The sequence below is a fragment of the Haliotis asinina genome, chromosome 14 (genome assembly GCF_037392515.1).
Source record: "Haliotis asinina isolate JCU_RB_2024 chromosome 14, JCU_Hal_asi_v2, whole genome shotgun sequence".
Taxonomy (NCBI): Eukaryota; Metazoa; Mollusca; class Gastropoda; order Lepetellida; family Haliotidae; genus Haliotis; species Haliotis asinina.
In genome coordinates this window covers 24,918,440-24,939,136 of record NC_090293.1, presented here as the reverse complement: position 1 = coordinate 24,939,136, position 20,697 = coordinate 24,918,440, and the positions used below count along the sequence as shown (strand labels likewise).

The window sequence follows — 20,697 nt, the reverse complement described above, 5'->3', positions numbered from 1 at the left end:
CATACTTTGACGTGGCACTTGCTTATAAATATGTACACACATGGTGACCAGCCATTGCACTGAAAGGGTTGTTGGGAGAAGGACTTGGTTGTGTAGACTGACAAATAGTGTACTAGTGGAGATATTCCGTGCTATTGGTGTTTTGTAGAATGCATAAGAATACTGTTGACCTTATAATGGTGGACTAAGGAATACTGTAGATTGTGTTATGAGACTGATAAATACTTGAGGTTTGCTAATCCAAGACTGATCAATACTGAAGTTTCTGTAATATTGGACTGATAAATACTGAAGGTTCTACAATATTGGACTGAAAAATACTGAATACTCTGCAATACTGGACTGATAATTATTGGATGCTCTGCAATACTGGACTGATAAATACTGAAGGTTCTACAATACTGGACTGATACATACTGAATGCCTTGCAATACTGGACTGATAAATACTGAATGCTCTGCAATACTGGACTGATAAATACTGAATATTCTGCAATACTGGACTGACAAATACTGAACATTCTACAGTGCTGGATTGATCGATACTGAAGGTTCTGTAATAGTGGATTGATAAATACAGAAGGCTCTATGGTCCTGGACAGATGAAGCACATGTTGCTGGACTGATAAAGATTGCAGTGATGATATCCTCCCCACAGCTACTTCTGTTTTTGTGTGTCACATTTTCCTGTGAAACTTTACGTGGGTGTAGTTCCAAGAGATGTGGATTTTTAAAAGTTAGTGGTACGTTACTGCCTCCAGTTCTATTGCAGGAATAGCACTTGGTGCCCAGACCAGCTAGTGTGACATTTGTAGGACAGCAGAATGATTGGACCAATGATACATTTAGATGCAGCATGGAGGAAGCTTTCCTCAAGGCAACTCTTTAAAATGACATTAAGTTTTCCCAATATCTAAGAACATCATGAGACAGTCATGAAGGAATAAATATTGTCATGATTGATACATTATAGCAATGCTTTTTATAACTTTCATTGAACAGAATGTAAGAAAAAATACTGACTAGTTTGGGACATGTAATGGTCAGGTTTGATTGTATGATCACAGAGTGTTTCGGGTAATATTGTTTAATGCTCTATCAACAGTTTTGCAGCTTTTCGTGGCAAGAATGCAATTAAGGTGTCAGGTCGTGAAAATTGGTTGCCGAAAGCTGTTCGTGCACATTTCTGTATGTTTTCAGTTGAACTGAAAATATTAATAGCAATCCTCAGGTAATGACTTGTGAGAAATGCCAGTGAACATGTGTTATTTATCATAGAAAATTTGTACTATCAGGCTTTTAGTTCATGTTTTAATGTTCTTCATTCTTTTTCCAGGATCTCCACAACTGTTATTTGCTAACAGGAAGGATGTGAGGATTATCGACGCTGAAGATGCGAAGGGGAACTCGACCGTTGTCGTTGCAAACTTGGAAGATGCATCGGCTGTAGATTTTATTTTCAGTGAAGGAGCTATATTCTGGACGGACGTCAGCCTTGAAGTCATTAAAAGGACTAACCTGAACGATCCTCAGAACAGTATTAATGTGATAGCAACAGGTCTTGTGTCGCCAGATGGGCTGGCTTGTGATTGGCTGGGAATGAAACTCTACTGGACAGACTCGGAAACCAATCGGATAGAAGTCAGTAATTTGGATGGGACATATAGAAAGGTTTTATTCTGGGAAGGATTGGACCAGCCACGGGCTATTGCATTAGATCCAGCCAATGGGTGAGTTGCCTTTGTCTTACATAGTACTGAGCCAGTGGTTGAGTTACCTTTGTCTTACGTAGTACTGAGCCAATGGGTGAGTTGCTTTTGCCATACGTAGTACTGAGCCAATGGGTGAGATGCTTTTGCGATACGTAGTACTGAGCCAATGGGTGAGATGCTTTTGTCTTACATAGTCCTGTGAGTGAGTGAGTGAGTATGGTTTTATGCTGCTTTTAGTAATATTCCAGCGGTGTCACTTCAGAGTAGTGTTGGGAAATGATTGAAATCTCACAATCGATACCTGTTTCATTAGCGCCATTTTTCAGATTTTCCTATCCAGGTCGCGATTTCTCGAAATAAACTTCAGTTTTGACTCAAATTCCAAACTGAGTTTCACAATTTTAAACAGCTGAATTTTTAACTCAAATGCATTTTTTAATATAAAAGCCTGCACACCTTAACACCTCTATCCATCAAGCTCAAATTGTCTACTATAGTTTTGAGTTTTATACAAATTACTGTTCATTCTGTGAAATGAGTTTTCTCAAATTTGAGTAAAAACTCAAACTTAAGTCAAAACTCAGACTTAAGTTTGTTTCCAGAAATCGGGGCCAGGTTGCTAATGCAGATGTCTAATAACATGATGCAACTTGCTACTTAAAAGTGAACATAAACATGCTGGAGTCTTCAAGAAATATTCAGGCTGTACTTTTCAGTTAGGGAAGTGAGTTTTCTTACAAATAAACACATTTTCTGGGGGCTGACAACATTGAAGATATATTCCATCATCAAGTGTTTAAAGACAATTACAATAGTTCCAAAATCTTTTGTTTTCGATTATGAGAAAATGTGATCGATTGCTTGTCAGTGGGTCACTGCAACCAGTCTTTGATTTTTTCAATTAATCAGAACACCACTACTTCAGAAGAAACCAGAAATAGGCTTCACACATTGTACCCATGTGGGGAATCAAACCCTGGTTTCCAGTGTGAAGAGCAAACTTTTTAACCATTAGGCTATGACACTGCCACATATAGACTCATAGAAAGGATTAAGGAACACAAACATGAAGGAATAGAAAGTGAAAGTGTTCCTATATACTCTTTTCAAGGTGTCTTGGCATGCTTTGTTTTGTACAGTGCGTGAAAATTTGGAAATAAGTAAAGAACACTTCAACTTTCAAGTTTTCCCTTATTTGTTTCCATGACAAAACTGCTTTGTACTTTTTGTTCTTTATATGAAGCTGATAGTAGTTTCTCTGTGTTTCCTATCTCCTACTTGCCTAACATTTTAACTCCATTCTGAAATAATGAGAGGCTATCTTATCTAAATGTTTTCTACTGCTGTGGACGTTTATGTCCTGATATGATATAAACACTAGTTTAACACCAATAAATGTACAAGGTCAGTTTCAAAGTTTGTGATCTATTGTTCTTAGAAAAATAAATAAATAAATTAAATAAATAAATAAATCAATCAATAAATGTAGACAATACACTATAGTGACAACATCCCAGCCACTAATCAGCTTTTGCTCTATCTTCTATCATTTTGCACAGACCAACACATAATTATTTATCACAGACAGGAATTTTTCTTGGCGTGAAGCTACCTCATCCAGATACCTACATGTCTCCACCATAGCGATCAATTTGATTCTCATCAATTTACCTCTGTCTATTCGATGAAATATAATAAGTGTTGTTATCAAAACAATTTGTTACCATGTCACGAAACTAACACAAGGGAGGCCCCACGATAACTGTCTCGTTTATTATGTAGGCATGGTGCTGCAGAATTGATGTGATCGCGTTTACTCATGAATTTTAATCCAATACCAGAGGCTCCAAGTACTGAAATATTTGAAACAATTGTCCCGTCACCTGGCCCTATTTGTCTTGGAAACTGTCCATCCCTGCGTCAGCGCACAGTAATGAAGAATCATGGGATTGCTTCATCAAAGGTGATGTGAAGTATCTATCATTGTGAGTAGACAGAAAGAACAATAAGAAAGAAGACAAGGGAATTATAATCACAATTTCTTTGCATGTAAATCACGACTTTCCAATGCAGACCTCTCGTCTCTGACGGCTTGTTTTGTGGTAAATGACATGTTCAACGGGGCCTGCTTCACACGGAGAAGTTCTATCATCAATAGAGCCAAGTTGGGTTTCAAATTGATGAGCTTTCCTGAAAAAGTTGAAATATTTGTTTTTTTAGGTGGCGTAATTTTGTTGTGCACATCTTTATCTCCAGAAAGTCGGAGTTGAACAATATCCATCATGCCAAATTAAGGACAATGAAGACCAGTCTTTTATTACAGGAAGGTGGTGGTGTTAGGGGTGGTCACTAGGTTTTATTTTTGTCAATTTAGTGCAAGTAATGATCCTCCTGTAGTGCATATTGTATGTTGATTGATTCTTCCCAAGTTCATATATTTCCAAACCCTGCCTGAAAAGCACTTAGTAGTTTCGTATAATGTTATGGCAGTGGGGTAGCCTAGCGGTTAAAGCGTCATGACAAAGACACTGGTTTGATACCCCACATGGATACAGTGTGTGAAGTGCATTTTTGGTGTCCCCATTCGTGATATTGCTGAAATATTGCTAAAAGTTGTATGAAACTAAACTTGTTCACTAACTATTTTTAGATAGTTTTGTAATAACCCTCCCCAAATATGAGTGTTATTTTTTCGATGCTCACCATGCTGTCATAGTTTTGGGTGACTACAGCTGATAACCTCCACGCATCCCCCTCCTTAACAAGTATCAAATTTAATTTGATGACAGGTAGGTGGGGTAATTTGCAGGTAAACTGCAAGTAAATTGCAGACAGAACAGTATATATTTAGAACTGCAAGATAATATTATGATATATAATTTATGCAATAGAAGATGTACATTTGAAAACCAATTTGATGAAATTGATAACAAACATTTTCTAGATGTACAAGAAGTTGATTGAAACATCACAAATGTAAGTTACAAAACACAACTACTAAACCTGTAACAATTTCATCACAAGCTGAAAACAATTCTTTTATATTTTTTCTTTGTATCATTTTAAGTTTTGAGTTCACTTTTGTGTCACTAAATACATGTAGTATCATGGTGGAGGACACAAGAAATGGTCTGTACACATTGTACCCTTGTGGGGAATTGAACCTTGGTCTTCGGTGTGTCGAGCAAACACTTTAGCCATAAGGCTAACCCACCTTTCATTAGAGCCAGCAAGAACAAGTGTATATGTCCATGGCTTGAAAGTTCATCATCCTGAAATCACCCAGATCCATTGTGATGAGTTGTGAGTCATACAGAATTAGTGTAAATGTCCTCGTCCTGTGTGCAGGAAAATGTCTGACATATGCTGTCACTGCTGTTTCGTCAGTTTTGTCATTTGACAGTTCAGATGTCAGAAAAAAACAGGCACATTATTTACCTGTTCCTATTTAATACCTGAACAACCTGTCAAATTAGCACTTCATCGGTATACTTAAAATAACCAAGTTCTTAAAATTTAAAGCTTTCACAATTTTCAAGTTGTAAGTTTTCATTCCATTTTCAAATTGTGTTTTTTGTTCATCTGGAGGACAGCTTTTGAAATTACCCAATGCTTTTTCAACAGGAACATTATCTTTTAGAATTAATCAGTCTTTTTTTCAATACAGGGACAACTTCAAAATTAGTAACTCATCTTTAAACTTCAGGATTGTTTTCAAACAAACAAGCGCTCTTTATTCTTTTAAATTTCCAGGTTTGCTTGAGATCACTCCTTTTTCCGCTTGGAGGATAAATTTTAATATCACCCTGTACTTTTTCCATTCAGGAACAGCTTTCAAAATTACACAGTAGTTATTTTATAGGACAACTTTTAAATTACCAGGTGCTCTTTATGCTTGAGGATATAACTTTTAAAATTACCCTGGGCTTTTCCTACTTGGAGTATGAGTTTTAAATTTACCCTGGGCTTTTCCTACTTGGAGTATAACTTTCAAAATTATTCTGTCTGTTTTCTAGTCAAGTACAGCTTTCAGAATTACACAGTATTTATTGTGCTTGGGCACAACTTTTATATTACCAGCTTCGGTTTGTGCATGATGACAACTTAAAAATTACCCTGTCCTTTTCCTACCTGGAGCATAACTTTTGAAAGCACCCTGTCCTCTTTCATTCAAGACAGCTTTCTAAATTACACAGTGGTTTTTCTACTGGATGACAACTTTTAAATTAACAGGTACTCTTCATGCTTACGGAGACAATTCAGATTACTACCTTGTTTTCAACTTCTAAATTGCCAAGCCAGTGACAATTCTCCGATTTCAGGGAAGGCAAACATAATAGATGTAGGTGCTTTGACCTCAGGATGAGGGACATCAACCAGCAACCAAACCTTACCTTCAGAAAAGAGAATTTGCATGTGCTTGACAAGTTTACTGTAGAAAAGAAGGATGATTATACATTGGGCATGGTGTAGAGCTAAGCTTTCCCATTTGTTTGTTTGTTGTGTCGAGGCTTATGCCAGAATTGGGTAATAATACCTGTATTGATAAGCTTTGCTAGGTAGCACTGGAGGTCCCTGCTGAGATGGTAGCGAAATGTGAACGTGTACGATGATATCTGTACCTCGTGAGGTATTTCTAATCATTTGTCTTGCTAAATTTCTGGATTATGCAGCTTTGAGGTTAAGCCACTTATGTCAAGCCTCAAAGGAAACACCTTGAAAAAATGGTGTCCCTTATATGCCTGTTCTTAGGTTTATTAATGGTTTTGTGTTTGAGGATGGTTAAATGGCTGAATTTGGGGATGTCAATTTAGTTAATGCCAGGGTAGAGGAAGCCCCGTGTGTGAAGAAGTTGTTTGCTTGTCGCCTCTCGGTGTAAGTGTAGCTATGGTTGTGAATACAAACTGGAGGGGTGCTGCTCTAACATGGGAAAATTACATCGGCCAGTTCTTGACTTACGATGTAGGACAGGTGATAGAGAATTGGTGTACTTTTGTGTCTGTTTGTTGTTTAGCAATGTACTCAGCAATATTTCACGTATGAGAAAGTGGTCTGCAAATAATAGAGTTTAGACCAGATAATCCAGTGATTGAATTCATGAGCATTGATTTTCTCAATTGGGATATGATGACAAGCGAAATTGTAGGTTGATCTTTAAGAATAGGGATTACGATCATCATAGGGCTAAGATTGTTTTGTGCAGTTATCTGATGACAATTTGTGAGATTGGATAGAGTCTCGAGAGCATTTGTGAGAAAACTTGGCCCCACAAGTACAAAACAGTGTTGGTGCAACGGCTCTTTAAGTCAGTGTTTGAGAATGAGAGTTACTACCATCATAGCAGTAAGATTGTTTTTTTGCAATGATCTCGTAAGAGTTTGTGAAACTGGCATAACCCCACTAGCACAAAGTAATATTTGTGCTACACATGTCATAAGTCAATCTAAAGTTTTGGATAAGAGCATCATAGTGCTAAGGCTGTTTTGTGCAATGCTCTTGTGAGTGTTTGTGAGATGAGACTGGGGTTGGAGTTCAACAGACTAGCAATGTATGTATAATAACAGATAACCAGAGTATGTATAATAGGAGTATTAGTCTGTCTCACGGTTCCTGTACCATGTTATCCTCTGAACCTAGTGAGTGAGTGAGTGAGTTTAGTTTTACACCGCATTCAGCAATATTCCAGCTATATGGCGGCGGCCTGCAAATAATCGAGTCTGGACCAGACAATCCAGTGATCAACAACATGAGCATCAATCTGCGCAATTGGGAACCGATGACGTGTCAACCAAGTCAGCGAGTCTGACCACCCAATCCTGTTAGTCGCCTCTTACGACAAGCATAGTCCTCTTTTGTGGCAAGCATGGGTTGCTGAAGGCCTATTCTACAAGTTGTTTCAAAGGCATTTAGAAGTTGGAGGAATCAAACTAAACATGCTTTATGGTTCAACTTCTTTATTATACAAGGTCACAACGTTTCGAGACAGATCCTAGTCTCTTCTTCAGGTGACTTCCTAGTCACCTGAAGACGAGACTAGGATCTGTCTCGAAACGTAACCTTGTATAATAAAGAAGTTGAACCATAAAGCATTTTTAGTTTGAGGCCTATTCTACCCTTCATGGGTCCCTGAAAAACCTAGCCATCACTGCAGTGCTAAAGACCCATATGAAGCAAGTCTAGATTGCCCCAGGTTCATGGATCTCTGCCTTGGGCTCCTTTTCAATTTAGATAGGTTTGTTTCTTACTATCAAGATTATTATATATGCAGAGACTAAGCAGTCTATAGGAGTCTGTGAGATAGCCACTCAGCTGTGACCAGAGAATGTACATGTGTAGTAGGAGTACGTGAAACAGCCACTGAGCTATGACTACCCCTCTCGGTATATTGGTCAGTGACTAAATCAGGTGTGAGAGGAGGTTAGGATTGTATTGTGTGTTTAGTAGGAACCTGTCAACAGTCAGACAGGGTGATGGACACTTGAGTGTTGGAGTCTTCATTGGTGTGTTTGTCGGGGACAGACTCAACAACAGCAACACGACATTTAAAGAGTCTCACCATGTGCCTTCTCTAAGATTTCCTGCATTGACACTCTTGAGAGTCTTGCCATGTGTCTTCTCTAACATTTCCTGCATGGACACTCTTGAAAGTCCTGTGTTAACAGTTTTCAAAGTCTCACATATACCTTCTCTCATTTCCTGTATTAGCAGTTTTCAATGTTTCACTGTGTGCATTTTTTCTCAAATTTCTTGTGTTAAGCACATTGTATTATCAACATAAATAAATCAATCCAGTTGACAACTCTCATGCACAACCATGTGCCTTCTCTCAAATTTCTTGTGTTAAGCACATTGTGTTATCAACATAAATAAATCAATCCAATACACAACTCTGAAGCCTAACCTATGTGCAGTTAATTATTAGTTAATGCATCTCGAAACCAGGCGTTTTCACAAATTAGAGGATTCCCTCTGATAAGTATGCAAATGAGGTCAATTAAAAATCAGGTCTTTCAATGGCGTTTGGAAGTGACACACATAAGGAAGAAAGGTTTTATGGATGTCAACCATCTTCTGTATTATGAGGGCCGCAATGTATACCTTACTTCTTTGCCAGTGATGTCCATAAAAGCTCTCTTCCTTATGGGTAAGGAAATGCCATTCAAAATTTTATTCCTGCTAACTGACCTCATTTGCAGCATATTATTAGAAAGTTATATGATAACTTTGTTCTAATCATCACTGTACATTGAAACAATGTCTTCCTGAACAGTGAAATATTGGCCAAAGTACCCAGAAATTGTAGATGAGGGATTTCTAGTGTTTTGACATGTTTGTAGATGAATATTGCCAAGAAAAGTTGAGATATATTTATTGCACAAATATTTCATTTTGGCAGCTTTGTATGCTTACATGAGACCATATTCAACATCTACCATAATTATCACCATGGCCAAGTGATGTGACAGATTTGAGTTAAGTCATTTAGTTTGGGCTTTTATGCAGAAGGTATCGATATTTTTGTATTTAAATGATTTAGTTATTTAGTTTTTACTTTCCATGCAGAAAGAATATTAACATTTTAGTATTGAAATGTTTATTTATTCCATATTTAAATAGACTAAACTGTAACTGTATCACTTGCAAAGACAATCTTTCCAGCTTCATTGACTCTTCACAAAGCAAATGGGATGTTTTGACATGACCCCTAAGGTGAGGGTGACTGGATGAGGTCAAAAGGTCATCCCTTTTCTGTTTAGGTCATCAGACAATAACCTCGCTCTGAAAGAAAATATTGCTGTGTGTAGAAAAATAGTCCTTCAGGATTTAGGGACTAATAGAAAAATGTAGGGGTCAAGAAGCCCCTAAGGTCCTGTCACTGGAGGGTATTGTTCCACATTCCTCAAGGCAATAGGGATGGAAAGGAAAGTGGTGGACAAACAGAGCTAATAGAGGATGGGGTTGGACAGCAGGTGCTCTTACTGATCCGACCTGAAGGGCTCCACAAGGTCAACTTGAAAGGGTATGGTGACTACTGTAATGCTGTACATGGTCACTCTAGAGGGGAGGTTACCTGTTGGAGGATCTCTCTGAAGAGCAGGGTCTCTCTGAAGGGGTACCTGTTTAGGGCCACTTTGAAGGCATATGGTACCTGTTGTAGGGTCACGATTAAGAGGTACTTGTTGTAGGGATACTTTGAAGGAGTACCTGTTGTAGGGTCAGTCAGAAGGGGTAGGGTGACTACTGTAGGGCTGTACAGGGTCACTCTGAATGGGAGGATACCCATTATCGGATCACTCTGAAGGGAGAGGGTGATAACTCTGGGGCTTTATGGGTCCACTCTACACTGTAGGGCAGGGTACCTGTTGTAGGGACACCCTGAAGAGCAGGAAACCTGCTCTTGCGTCACTCTGTAGGGCAGCATACTGGTTGTAGGGCTGTACAAGATTATTCAGGACATAGGTATAGTTGAAAGGGTATGGTATGTGATAGGGTAGACAAGGTCAAGACGAAGGGGCAGGGCACACTGAGGGGCAAGGGAATAGATAAGTGTACATTCCAGTGTTATTCTAAGTTCCCAGGAAAGAACACAGCTTAATTTCCCTTGTATTTGAGTGGTAGAAGATTGACAGTTACATAACCTTTCATCCTGATGGGTACCCATGTACTTCTGTAAGAGTCATATTTTGAACAAAGTCAGTAGCTATGGAGACCATATGTATAACATGTTAACTGTTGACATAAGACAGTCGCCCATGAATTTCAAGAGTCAAGACACTAAATATAGTGACCCATCTGCCTGTGACTTTCACAACTTCACCAGATTTATGACTTGAGCAATGTCCAAAGGGAATAATTGTAACGTTCATAATGTTGTAGAAATGGAATAGAAATTCAGTATTTTAATGAGGACTAACAGGATTGCTACACGTGAAGAATATTGTTTTGTTTCACGAGACGATCTTATGCCATTGCATTTGTTTGAACTCCCAAATATTTATCAGGTGAGAATCATGAAAAGGGTAGAAGCACAGGCAAATAAATCCAATTATATTGGAAAGTCACTAAACGGCTGTTGAAGCAGCTGATGTTTATGATTTCTGCTTTTGGTTTAGCTTGAGCAGGCTGGCATTTCTAGTCCAGTTACAGACCTGTCTGTATAAGAGGATTGGGCATAACAAAATGGCAGAGGTCATGTGTTGTGTGAACTGGTCCTGTTCAGCTGTGAGGGGCGGACAGTATCCATGGCTCCCTGTAGCTGGGGAGAGGTCAGAGAGGACCTATTGTTGATTGTGAACATTCCTCTCTTGTCAGATGGATGAACATTGACTGAGGAGAGTTGCAGATGGTGAATTCTCTTTGTAAACACTTGCTACATGATATAGAGGATTGAGCATGCAAAAAAATCTTTTCCCCTGTTTAGCCTTCCAAGGGTATTTTGTAGAAAATAATGTGAGACTGTACATCGCTGTTGATGTACATTGCTGTTGATAGGTGCTGAAGCCTTGACTAAGAGTATAACACTCTGCCACAATGGCGGCTTCTTGTTCTTCATTGGGGAGTAATGTGTAAGTGATCTAAAATGCAGTGACAGGCTGTATTGTGTCATGCAGGTGTGTGTGACAAACCTGTGATTCTGTGTTTGAATTCTGGTTTCACTGCACCAATTGAAATTGATGCATTAAGGCTACATCAAGCTGGTACAATTCCCTCCCTCTCTCTCCTTCTCTCTACCTCTTCCTCTAAAAAAATCTTGTTTTTCACTCTTTCTCAATAAAGAATTTCTCTCTTGCTCTCTCTCTCTCTCTCTCTCTCTCTCTCATAAAACAGATTTGCAAAATAACAGTGCTGAAATAGTAGCTAGGATTTTATTCCTCATGTTGGGAAACAATACAAACTTTTTTTCATAATGCCATCGTCACGTTAAACAGAAAGCATTTGAGTCGTAACAATATGGCTGATGCATGCTGGAAGGGGTACTGGCTCCTTCTCTAACTACCAACATGTGTATCGCGTTTCTACAGCTTCATGCAGCTATCAGTCAGTCATTTCGTGTCACATGACCTGCCATTAGCTTCCAGTTGGTGCGGCAGACACTGCGTCCTCTCCAGACGCTACTCCTGCCAGTAAACACAAAAACTGACATGAAACTGTAATCACCTACAGACTTCCAGGTACCATTCAGATTGGTAAAAGACTAATTTTTTTTTGAAATAACACATGCCACTAGGATAACAACTTACTGTTTTGCCTACTTCAAATTCCCGTCTGCTTGGGTAAAAGCACAGTGTTTTTGTGAAACCTTTCCAAACCCAAATTCCTCGTCTATAGAACTGTTGTCTAATTTTACGGAAGTGAAAATTGATTTTCTTAAGAAATGCCTTTTCTGGAGAAAAAAATAGTCTGATGCAAAATTGCAATATTTACAATTGGATCTATAATAAAAAAGAAATTGAATTTGCACAAATTTGGTATCAAAATACATATCTCTCATCCATTATATTGATGAGAGGAGGTGTTCAGATTCACACCTCTTCCTGTAACAAGGGGCAGTGGGGTGGTCTAGTGCTTAAAGCATTCGCTCGCCACTCCGGGTTTGATTCCCCACTTGGGTACAATATGTGAAGCCCATTTCTGGTGGCTCGGCCTTGATATTGCAGAGATATTGGTAAAGGCATTGTAAAACTAAACTCAGTTCCCTCACTCCCATAGCAAACCTGCATCTAGGTCAGGGTTAATATTGGTCTTCAGGAATTTGTGCTAGTGAGCAACTGGCACCTGAAGTCGTTGAGTACACTGACTTGTTTGATGCATGTCAATAATATTATTCAAACAAATAAGTCCATTAGCATCAGCAGTACTTGTTAACTTCTATTAGCCAAAGAGTTACTTGCAGAGGATGTATGTCGGTAAACCTGAAGGCATGAAGGTCTTCAAGATTTGAAAGAATACTGGAATATGTATCGGTAAATTTGACAATTTTGATGTAAAGAAGTTAAAGACAAAGAATGTTTGTATTTGGACATTTGGTTGATTTTAGTTATGCTGGTGGGATAGAAAGTCATTGCATATGTAGGTAGGAGTATACAGTTATGGTAAGTTATGACATGGGAAGGATTATACAGTTATGCTGATGATATGGTAAATTATGACATGGGAAGGATTATACATTTATGCTGATGATATGGTAAATTATGACATGGGAAGGATTATACATTTATGCTGATGATATGGTAAAATATGACATGGGAAGGATTATACATTTATGCTGATGATATGGTAAGTTATGACATAGCTAGGAAGGATTATACAGTTATGCTGATGATAAGGTAAATTATTACTTAGCTTGGAAGGATTATACATTTATGCTGATTATATGGTAAGTTACAACATAGCTAGGTAAAATTATACAGTTATGCTGATGATAAGGTAAGTTATGACATGGCTTGGTAGGATTATACAGTTATGCAGATTTTATGGTAAATTATGACATAGCTAGGTAGGATTATACAGTTATGCAGATTTTATGGTAAATTATGACATAGCTAGGTAGGATTATACAGTTATGCAGATTTTATGGTAAATTATGACATAGCTAGGTAGGATTATACAGTTATGCAGATTTTATGGTAAATTATGACATAGCTAGGTAGGATTATGCAGTTATGCTGATGATATGGTAAATTATGACATAGCTAGGTAGGATTATACAGTTATGCAGATTTTATGGTAAATTATGACATAGCTAGGTAGGATTATACAGTTATGCAGATTTTATGGTAAATTATGACATAGCTAGGTAGGATTATACAGTTATGCAGATTTTATGGTAAATTATGACATAGCTAGGTAGGATTATGCAGTTATGCTGATGATATGACAAATTATGACATAGGAGGTAGTGTTCATTGTTACTTTAAACAGGGAATTACACCAAAAAGTGAATGCAGAGAAACTTGTCATGCTTAATGAGACTTGACAGAGTTTAGTGTAGCATAAAGTTGCAATGCCATCACCATTTGTATCTGTCAGTAGAACATTGTTGCCATGAAACGTGGACACACAGGCTGAAGCACCAGTCAAACCTCATTATTTGCCAGGATAAGGACACATTTTTAACAAAGAAAAAAGGCAACCGTTTTTTGTTGTTGTTTTGTTCATTGTAGCAGTGTATCTTTTTAGTGCTTTGTTGTAGAAACTTTATGTTATATTATTATGAAGCTTATAATGAAGGCTTAAGGTAAATACCAGTAACACTTCCAGTGTGAGGAAGATTCAGAGAGTGTTTTGATATTATCATCTGTTTGAAAAGGATTCTCAAACATGATTCTCAAACTGAAATATTTTTCTTGTTCAGCATCCAACAGACTAAACAATTTTTATTTAAAGATCATATCAGAGTGTTATTTACGCTTTATGAAACAGAGGTCATGCTGGCTTTAAATTTGAAACGTTCAGTGTTGGGAAATTTGTTTGCCATTACGACTTGTGACATGAAATCAATACTACACAGTTCGTGATTGTTTCCAGGAGAGTAGTGCTAGCTCTGTCCTCAGTGTGTAGACACACCTCAACACACACGAATGCATTAATGATTCAGCTTGATATGCCAGGTGATTACGGGATACGGGTGACGGCTTGTCTGTTACCTGATGTCAACATTAAAGAAAGCATTTTCATTCTGAAGGACGAGATTTCTTTACGGTGTTCAGTTGCTTCGTCACGGTTGAAATTCAGTAAGGAGTGAGACACAATGCTCGCTTCTGTTTACATCAGGCGGTTCACTAAGCCACACGTAGCTCCATGGATATCATTAAAATGTATTTCATCGCGAGATTAATCTCTGCTCTGTTAGACTGCATGAATATTTGGATTTTACAGTCTCGTTTCTATTTCCTGGGAATTAAATATCTCATTCGAATGCATTAAGTTTATGGTATTGCTTGCGTTACCATGCTCCAAACCTATTTCATGACACTTTGTGAAAAAGGAAATATGCGTTGAGATTTGCATAAGATTACGTATGAATCTATTTTAATGCAGGAAGTATGAACATGAATCGAGGGTTTATTTTTCCATTTTGTACAGATTTACTCCAACGGCAAACTGTCGTTGTATGCACATGAAAATATGAAGCGAGAAAAAGTTTGAAATATGATGACTTTTCATCCGATTGTGTTGTTTTTGCTCAGTAAGGTTACAATATCAAGTGTGGTTTATCCGTGCTGCTGCCACGATGTCTGGGAGTGTGCATGGAGATGTTAAAAACATGCATGTCAGTGCTGGGGAAGATAAGCCTTGTTTAAAACTCGTACCCTGATGGATGGAACAATTACTTGATTGTTAATTCTTTGCATCAGTTAGAGGAGGGAAAAGGAAAACACCCTTTTTCTGACTTGGAGGTATCAGTAACATAGTGGTGTATACATGACCATGCTTTTGTTTTGGATGTATTGGTAGAATCATGGGTTCTTGTCTCAAGCAATGTATGATTTGGATTGTAGAATATATTTTCTTCCTCTGTATGACTAAGTTGCTCAAAATTCACCAACACCTAAAGATATGCTGTAAATCCTGTTCAGGTACAGCAAAAGTACTGTCATTATGTTGATCTGGTGATCTACAACCTGTTTTTATGTTGTATTGTTTTCTCTACAGGGATGCCGTTTTATGACACCGTGGTGTTTTTAAGTTAGGACCAGTAATACTCAGATATTGGTACTGCCCATTGATCAATGGTTTTTATGTTCTAAATTTATTCATTTTTAGTGTATATATTGTTCCTGTCATGATACGGCTCAAATATTGTTGATGTAATGCTAAATATTTTCTCGATCACCCACTTGTTGAAATGTAACGCTAAATATTTTCTTGTTTATGGCTACTTGATATGCCTGTCAAAATTTAATAGCATACATGTATGTGAAATGTGCTTTTGATGATTAAATGTCTTGGGTTTTTTTTAGTTAAATTTGACTCATAATTTAAATTAAATTAAATAGGAACTAGGTTATGTGATACATTGCCGTATCCACATCTGGTGTTTCATATCATATGAAACATCTAGCATTATATGTAGCTTGTGTGTTTTTCAGTATTGCTGAACGGCTTACTTAGTTGGAAGTCAGGCGATATGTAATTTAACTGTTATTAAATTTTTTTTTTTTTTTTTTTTTTTCAGGTATATGTACTGGACAGACTGGGGTGAGAATCCGAAGATTGAGCGTGCTGGAATGGATGGAAGCAAATGGAGTAGAACAGAAATAATAAAAGATAATATTTTCTGGCCAAATGGTCTGACCCTTGACTACGATGATTCTAAAATATACTGGGCAGACGCCAAATTAAGCTTTATTCACCGCTGTGATTTTGACGGATCTAATCGTCAGGAGGTTATTGCTGGCGAACTCCCTCACCCTTTCGCATTGACTCTGTATGAGAAAACGCTATACTGGACTGATTGGCAGACAAGATCAATCCACAAGTGCAACAAGCTCACTGGTCAACAACAATGGACTGTTCATGAAGAAATATACTCACCAATGGACATTCACGTCTACACTGCCAAGAGGCAACCCAAGGGTAAGCCGAAATAGACTGTTTTATTTTCATGTATGAGGAACTAACAATGATTGCTGGTTCTGGGTTTCCATGTTGTGAATAGTTACTGACAGTGATAGAAAGTGTCTTGGAAACTGTGTGTAGACTGACGTTTTACGTGTATATGAATCTCAGCTATTGCCATACACATCCAGCCTACATGAGACGTGTTTTTGGCTTCTTGGTAGCCAGGTTTGATGGAGTGTAATCATGCTTTCATGATGAGGTTTCATTTTTGTCAATATACTGCTCAAAGTTTGGTAAGGATAAATCGTTTTTGCCATAATATTCCAACTAGGACGATGGATCCTGTCCACAAAGTATTTTTAGAATTGCATCATTTGTAAGCCATTGATATAGTATAGAGTGGAGATTGGTTAAGAACATTAGTTGTTTGTGGATTGTGGATTGGTGTTTTTGTAGAGGTCTGCTGTTTCTTTAGAAATCGTGTTTGAATATATATTAACACGTAAAAAAGTACAGTTTTATGGTGTTATCAACACTGAAAGTTGTCAAGACGTTCATTGACATCTTGACATCTCTATTAATGATTTTCTGCAAGGATATTACTAACAATTTTGTTTAGTTTAAATGGGTAGGCATCGTCTTTCATATCAGTTATCTCCCTTGTATGATGACAGTATGTAATAGGCCTGTAAACTCTTAAGTACTAAATCTAATGTAAATTAGATGTGTCTAAATTTTTAATGTGTCTTTGCTCCAACACCCTAAACAACAATCACCATGATCAAGCTCATTGGCGTGGTGTTGTAGTTACATGCATTGGTAACAAGAAGTACTTGTGTATCCTTATCAAAAGGTCAGCAGTTGAAGGATGGATACGGAAACATTTATGGTGTGTTGAATATGTTGTTTTCCAAATTTGGTGATGAAGAATGGAGATTCTTTGTTCATTTCTGTGCAACAGATTGTTTTGAAAAATTTCAAAATTTAAACTAAAAATATCTTATTTTAGTTGGGTGGTTTATCAGTGGGTGATTCCATCAGTTGATCTTGTTGCCAGAGGAGATGAGCTGAAGTAAGATAGGGCTAATTATGAGCAGGGACGTATAACCCCAGTGAATTTAGAGGGAGATAATAGAGTTAGCAGCCAGTAGGCAGGTAGATACAGGCTTATCAGCTAGGTGGTGAATAGGTAGTGTTATCAGATGTAGCTGGAGGCGGGATGTTATTGCCTGGTTATCACATACTGGATTGAGAGGCATGTGGCACATGTCAGTTAGACATGCTGGCAGGGGAGGTCACTACCTACAGCAGTGGAGTAATAGGGTCAGGGTGGGGCTGGAGGAAGGGATGAAACTGGTTGAGGGGGTGAAGCTGGGTGAAGGGTAGGGTTGGAGGAGGGATGAGTGTGGACGAAGGGTGAGTCTAGAGGAGGGGTAACCCTGCAGAAAAGGGTGGGAACGGAAGAGAGGGTGGGACTGAAGGACTGGGTAGGGGTGGAGAATGGATGCGGATGGAGGAAGGATCGGGATTGAACAGGGGGTGAGCCTGGAGGAGGGGTAAGGCTGTAGAAAGGGGTGGGAATGGAAGATAGGATGAGACTGAAGGACTGGATTGGGGTGGAGGACAGATGGGATTTGAAGAGGGGGTGAGGTTGGAGAAGGGATAGAGGTGGAGGGTGTATGGGGTATGGTTGACTTGTGGAGGAGGAGGTTGTATGATATAATTGACTTCTATGTATTCACATTCACAGAGTTCTTACCCAGCCTAGAATTACAAAGTGTTAACTAAATGGAGCCAAGAACAATGCTGATCATCTCATAATAAAATAATTCCTGACTTGAGTTGAATTTTTCCAATAAATTACCAGAATTCAGAAGACAGACTATCCTGATTATGTATACAGTTACCTTGATACCTTATCATCATCAAGTATAGTAAGAAGCATATTTCTATTATTGCAGTATTTCCAATAATATCCAGTTCATTGCTGTGTCTAGCTTTGGTATGGTGGATTTATTAAAGGTTTCATATTCCAAGGCAGTTAAGATCAGGGTCTTCTCGTGGTGTCATGAGTAGAGCATGTGGGAACACTTTTTGTGGCACGAAAGATTCGAATTCATAACTGTTATATTCAGCCTGTGTAGAAGAGTGTTGTTTGATTCAGATGTATTAAGGTTCTTAAAGATATCGCTGTATATTAGGGCTAGGATAGGTCCAGATTTTCTACATGGGTACCCCCACCAATTATTACCTTACCCTACCTGAATGCCCATTATGTTGATTCCTGGTATCAAATTTGTGAGAAATAGCTATATATTCAAGTTTTTGCAATATCTGAACCGTGTCTTTGATTCAAGAGTTGTGACTGTAATAATGTCTAAATCCTCAGAGACAATGCAACCTTTTAATCATGAAAGAATTACTTTGTTTAATCTATTAATCTATGATCATAACAGGTCCAGGTACTGAGACGGGTACCTGGGTCCAACTCACTACCTACCTGTCCTAGTTATCTGGGTTACCTGTTTCATCCCTACTATGTATTGCTTAGAAGTATTTATGAAGTTCCTGATTCTTTCATATTGCTGTAGTTCTTGTGATATGAAGGAATCCAGTGTTCCTTGACTTCTTTTGAGTAGTATATTTACAGGTTTCAATGAATTTTGTTAATGACTCGTGTAACGTTGTGTTTTATGGGGTAAAAAGGTGCTTAAATACTCTTCAAGTGTGATGTATTCTTCAGTAACCTATATGAAGAAACTATCAACAATTTGAAAAACAGCTTTATAAAAAGTTGTGTTTAAGGAATTTTGATATGAAGAACAACGCAATTTGATATCTGCTTGATAAACATGTTTCACAGATAGTGAAGTTCTGAGGAATGACACAGGAAGATATTTTCAAAATAATTCCTATGTGGCGGCAATACGGATCAGTGTATATATCCCACAGCTGGTAAATACGAAACATGATTTGTCTGCAAGTATAAACATTTGCGCAGCATTTCGTATAGTGGAACAGACACTATGGTGCAGCTGTGAAATAATGGAGGATGCTGGTATTAAATGTCTGCTGCAGCATCTGACGGAGGCCATCCATGGTCAGCCGGTAGTTTGGCATGCAGGTCAGATGGAAGTTCTGGGGCTGCTCTGGAAGATTTGATTAGTTTACAATGAGTTCAGCAAGTCTGTTCTGCTCAGGTTCTGATAACATCAAGAGAGATCATAAGACAAAGATGTGCATAGCGGCATCACTACCTGTGTTCTGTACCTGTGCTGTTCCTGTTTGATAATGAGAGAAATGGAACCACATTGTGAGGTCTGGTTGGTGGTATTTGTTTCGGAAGCAGACATGTTATTGTAAGGTCATTATGATATTGTGAAAACAGAGAGGTCGACTGCGGCTGAAAAAGAGAGATATTACATGTCTAAATAGGACAGATATCTCAGATTAGATGGTATTGATGTTCTTGTGGGAGATCTATATGTTCCGGTAAGGGTTCTTCCAGATGTTCCTGAAGTATAGTGGTATGTGGCTGGTGTTCGTTTCGGAAGCAGATATGCTCATGCAAGGTTATTATGATATTGTGAAAACAGAGAAGTTTACTATGATATGCAAGTTCAAACAGGTACCTAAGAATTATTGATGGTTTTTGTAGGAGATCTATACATTCAGGAACCCGCCAAGATCCGGGTTAGAATTGATCTTCAGTAACTCATGTTTGTTGAAAGAGGCAACTAATAGGATATGTGGTCAACCTCGCTGAGTTGGTTGACACATTTGCTTAGATCAATGCTGCTGTTGTTGATCACTGGAATGTCTGGTCAAGACTCAATTATTTACAGAATGCTGACACATAACTGGAATATTGCTGAGTGTGGTATAAAATTAAACTCATTCACTCATTCATGTGTCAGATCCATATGTCCCTGCTTGTATTTGGAGACGAAATGTTAGTCTTATCCCCTACACAAATTCAAACAAGGACATAACATTTCATCACTGAATATATAGTGTTTTTATAGTGGACACATTTAAGCTGATAAGGATCCCTGAATAATAATGAACAAACCCATTTAAACTGAATAACTGAATGATTTTCATATCAGCGAACAAACCCATTTAAACTGAAAAGGAGCCCCACAGATTCCTGAACCTGAGGAACTCTAGACTTCATTTAATTCTTTAGCATTTCAGGGAAGGCTAGGCAGTAGGAAAATAATGTGGTTCAGGGACTGTGAGACAGACCAGTTGAACATCTGGGCCTAGATCTTTGAAGCTCTCTTGGCACTAAGATAGTCATAAGTGCCATACATAAACATTAACTTGTGACTATCCTAGCACTAAGAGAGATTAAAAAATCAAGACCCTGTATGTTATTCAAAGATGTTTCTATTCCGCATTTAGTTCATTTAGCAGAT

The 20,697-nt window shown here is 38.1% G+C and overlaps 1 protein-coding gene across 2 annotated transcripts in view; it reads left to right on the top strand.

Moving 5' to 3' along the window:
• Window positions 1-20,697, top strand: part of LOC137262275 (low-density lipoprotein receptor-related protein 6-like) — a 68,098-nt gene that overhangs the window by 24,590 nt on the left and 22,811 nt on the right. For both annotated transcript variants that reach the window (XM_067800089.1, XM_067800088.1), the window contains exons 2-3: window positions 1,336-1,729; window positions 15,891-16,291. In XM_067800089.1, the coding sequence (XP_067656190.1) occupies window positions 1,336-1,729; window positions 15,891-16,291 (795 nt within the window). The remainder of the gene's footprint in view (window positions 1-1,335; window positions 1,730-15,890; window positions 16,292-20,697) is intronic.